The sequence below is a fragment of the Camelina sativa genome, chromosome 11, assembly GCF_000633955.1.
Source record: "Camelina sativa cultivar DH55 chromosome 11, Cs, whole genome shotgun sequence".
NCBI classification, from domain to species: Eukaryota; Viridiplantae; Streptophyta; class Magnoliopsida; order Brassicales; family Brassicaceae; genus Camelina; species Camelina sativa.
In genome coordinates, this window is record NC_025695.1 from 29562752 (window position 1) to 29567365 (window position 4614).

The following is a 4614-nucleotide window of genomic DNA, read 5'->3' on the forward strand; positions in this document are numbered from 1 at the left end:
TTTTTTTTTTTTTTTTTTTGGGGGGATGATGAGAAGTATGAAGCATTGGCGTGGTTGAGTGGCGGTCTAGGGTTCTTTGCGGCTCTTGGTCTGCTCGCTGTTTTTAACGACAAAGCTTCCACAGTTCCTTTTGTAAGTCAAAAAAAAAGAAAAAAAAAAGAAAAAACAAATTAATACCCAACCCGCTTTGTCCTGAGTGTGATTTGGTCTTGCTTGTGCTTGTTACAATATCTCTATCTATATCCCTATGCATTGCAAGAGCTATTCTGTTGTTGTTATTCTACTCTGAATTTGTTTCATCATCAACCTCATTATCGTTTTCACTACACCTAAATGTGAAATTTATTCTTGCCATAGCCTTATTATTTCCTGAGACAATGTTTTTGCTGGAACTTTTGGAGTGAAGAGTTAACCTAGATTCCAACCCACATAATAATAGAATGTTCTCAATCTCTGTTTCTTCATTTGCTGACTGCCCCCAATATTTAGCTCCCTAGGTTTTGCATTTCTCTTGTGTATGAACACAAATCCCATTTTTTGCTGTTTGCTTTTGCATCTCTCACCAATGTACCGGAAGATATGGATCTTATATCCACATTGATTTCCATCATCCTGTCTTAATTGATTGATTGATTGACCCCGTACATACTAGTTAAAAGAAACACTCTCTGTGTTCTTGGGAACTCGGTAAATGCTAAGGTCATACCCGTGCAAGAGAGATACATGAAGCCTCTTAGAGGTGGGTGTATCAGCAGGCAGCAGCTAAAATATATTGAGTTAGCTCTCTTAGTGTCCCCTGGCCAATAATCATACACTTTGTATGTACCAAATGGCTATACTTTGATGAGTCTTGTTTTCAAGGATTTCAAGTAAAACACCTCTAAGAGGCTTCATATATCTCTTGCACGCTTATGATCTTACCATTTACTGAGTTGCCAGATTCTCATTAGTGCTAAGAAGCTGCTCTATAGCTTCTTGTTTATTCTTGAAGTTGCTCTGTGGCATCTCATATCTCTGCTGTTGTGTTTCTTTCTTACCAGTTACCATTGTGGTATTCATTACATGATTATCTCTTATTTTGTTGTTGCAGACACCAAGAGTGTACCCTTATGACAACCTGAGAGTTGAGCTTGGAGGAGAGCCATAGAGACCCATAACATAAAGTGATCAAACTGAAGCGTGTTTTTCAATCACTGCGTTGTTTTTCAAAATGTCTGTTATTTCTTCTGCTTACAACTTGAAGACAAAAGAATAATAAAAAAAATACTTTGTTTTTATTATATGCGTTGTCTCTGTAATTAACAGTGACCAATGAGAGAGATTCATAAGAGAAGACTTGTGGTTCAGCTGATCTTGAATTGTGTTTTGTAATCTTTAGAAATAAATCTCTCCCACAATTGATAGTTAGCGTTAGCGCCATGTGTCGAAGTAAGTTTGAGCCTCATAGTAGTACGACTCCGAACAAAGACAGAATAAATGCGACTTAGCCTAATGTGGCATGTGAGTGGGACATTCCGAGAGAAACTTGAACTTGTCCACCTCCATTTGGGTATTATACCAAACTGTAGAGTTTAAACTTTGGTACTCCTTCCCTAATTTTTGTATAAACTCATGTCTTATACGCATTTGTTTATGCATCTCTTCGTTTTCTCTGATGATTATCTTATCAAAATCCATCACGACAAGTAGTATGTTAGGGACGAATTTTTGTATGGCGCGTCCAGTTATATATATATACGGACAACAAACAAATGAATATAGCTTACGGGTAAAAAGTTCATTTGTTGAAAGAAGATTGGTGTGACGGTCTTTAACACATTTCTCTACTAAAAAGAAGACTTAAAGAAACTAATTAAAAACTAAAATTGAAATTTGATTAGTGTAGGATGATGAATTGGATTTGACTTGTACAAATACACGTTTAAATAATGTTATGGGGTAAGTTTGGATAGACATCACCTCAGCTCAGCTGAATAAAACAAGTTGATAATCAAATAATCAACGGACTAACCTTTTGAAATGGTACTGGAATAAAAAGACAGCCACGTCACATGAGTCATGATGAAATATTATTTCAAATACACTTATGAAATATATTCCATGTCTGAGGAAAACAGCTGATTCATGATCAAATCATCAATATGATCTGCCAACGTGTCATCCCTACTGGCTCTAATTCAACCTGATCGTTTTGGACCCCTTCAAAACAAAGATTATTGTTGGTACCACACCCATCTCTTTCTCTCTCTCGTTATGTTATCTTATTTATATTCGATTATTTAAGGGAATAGTACTTCTTAGTCTTCCTTTTTGTTTGCAAACTGGATATAGCAAACCTCATCGTACGTACATAATACACATGCATGTCTCTGTGTGTGAGCTTATCGTTAGACCAAGTGCATATATGATATATCTTAAGAGAGATTTGACAGAAAATAAAAAGATTGGCCACCCACCAAATACATGTTCGATTCTTGAACATTTCTTCATCGTTTTGTAAGTATATGAATAATGATTATTACAACAATAGTATTCTTCTTATTATTGGATAAAAAGGACAAAAAAGAGGAAGGTATGAACCAGGGAAGTTGGGCTCTGGAGGAGTACCAAAGGCTGCATAATATAACGTCTCTCTCTCTCTCTCTCTACTCTTGCCAAATGGCTTTCCGTTCCTTCTCTTTTCTCCTCATTTATTTCTTCTATATATTGCACCATTTTCATAACCTCTTTTAAGTTTTCATTCTTGTCATTAAAGGAAATTTTTTTTGTGTCGCATACGAAATTACAAAGAATAATATAAATGGTTCACATCTATAAATATAGTGTATAAGGGATGTATCTAGTACATTATTTTTTCCAAGTTTTGAAAATGTTAATTCACTTCTTTTCTTATACTGCAAAATTTCACAATTTTTACAATTTTTGTTGAAAAATGATTTCGATACAATTATATCGAAAATATAATCAGAACAAACAAAACATTATTAATTTACCAGAACTTGCGATATAATGTCTTTATCATAATTTTATATAAACTTATTCAGCTGAATTTTGTATTGTTCAAATATTAAATTATTCTATTTTCTACTATTCATACTTCTTCGTTTCTTCTTCCATTTTCTAGGGGAATTTTTTTTTTTTAAAAAAATAGATATATTTTTAATTTTATGCAATATTTATTAGTTATTATTGCAGAATATTAAAATTCAAAAAAAATCATTAAATCACAAAAATGCATTAACAATCAATTTATAATATATTTTCTTAATATGTATGAATAACCTAAAATGGATTAATAAGAAATCAATGGAGTATAAGTATAACATATTAATCAAAGCTATATTGTGGATAAAACTAAACTTGTGAATTTGAGGGGGTGTATTCAACTTTATATTTTGAATGATTTTAGTTGTTAATGAATTTTAGTTATTTTGGATGAATTTATAGAAGTTTTAAGGTAGATTTTCAAAACAAATAAGTATTGGTTTTTACTAACTTTAAAAAACCATGATTGAATAACAGGATAAAAATCATGATTGAATAACAGGATATATGTTATTTTAATACTATAAAATTACTTGAAATATTTTGATTGAATATACCTCTATGTCATAAATGAAGAAACTATATAGCCTACAATCAAGTTTATGTACAACTCTTCATATTACATATATTTTTCTAATGCTAAACTTGATCCCTAGAGTACTTAGTTTTATTACATGACAATAATTTCATGGGTCATTAATTAGCATATACTCCCTTCTCACATAAATTGATGTTTCAATAGTTTCACACATATTAAAAAAAGTTAAGCTTTTTATTTTTAAACTAATTTATAATTATTTTATAATAAAAAAAAGCATCACCATATTATGTCACTTGAATAAAATATAAAATTAAAAAAATCACTTTACCAATTTTTTAAAAACAAAAATAAATCCTATAACATCAATCAATCAGTATATAAGCCATCATCACAGCTTCTTCGCCACTTGTAATTTGCGAGAAAGCCCATCATTTTCATGGGTCAGTTATATATTAAAATATGAAGTTAAAAAGAAAAAAATTCAAACAATATCTTCCTTAGAGAAACTGAAAAGTCATCAATCATATTCAAATATAAAATGACCTTTATATTATGTTTACCCATTATCCAATAATTCGATTTTGTCGATTCAAGGACTATACATTTAATTGCCTCTAAACTACTAGTCTGACCCCATACATTGTCAATAAAATTGTGTGAACCAGCAAATATTTGTGATTCACGTTGGATATTAACATTTTAGGTGAAAGAAAAATACAAATTAAATTTTCAAAACAGAAACAAACAAAGCAAAAAAAAAAAAAACATTTTGCAGGGATAAAAAGAACATTGAGTAAATATAAACGCCTTTACATAAATACTAAACATGTGTCACTCACGCTCATAAAACCGAATATTTTGTTATACGACCACACAAATTAAGTCTACACATAATTATACAAAAAAAGATTTGCCAAACACATTATAATATTAAAATAAATAAATATATAAAAAGGCTCCTCTTCATCTCTCTTCAAAGTTGTAATTACATTTCTCTATTTTTCTTTTTTTTTTTTTTTTTTTTTTTT

At 30.7% G+C, this 4614-nt stretch overlaps 1 protein-coding gene across 1 annotated transcript in view; it reads left to right on the forward strand.

The window, feature by feature from the left end:
* LOC104724608 (NADH dehydrogenase [ubiquinone] 1 beta subcomplex subunit 8, mitochondrial) overlaps positions 1-1351 on the forward strand; it is a 4341-nt gene extending 2990 nt beyond the window's left edge. The window contains exons 3-4 of the mRNA XM_010443135.2: positions 37-132; positions 1091-1351. Of these exons, the coding sequence (XP_010441437.1) occupies positions 37-132; positions 1091-1147 (153 nt within the window). The 3' untranslated portion in view covers positions 1148-1351. The remainder of the gene's footprint in view (positions 1-36; positions 133-1090) is intronic.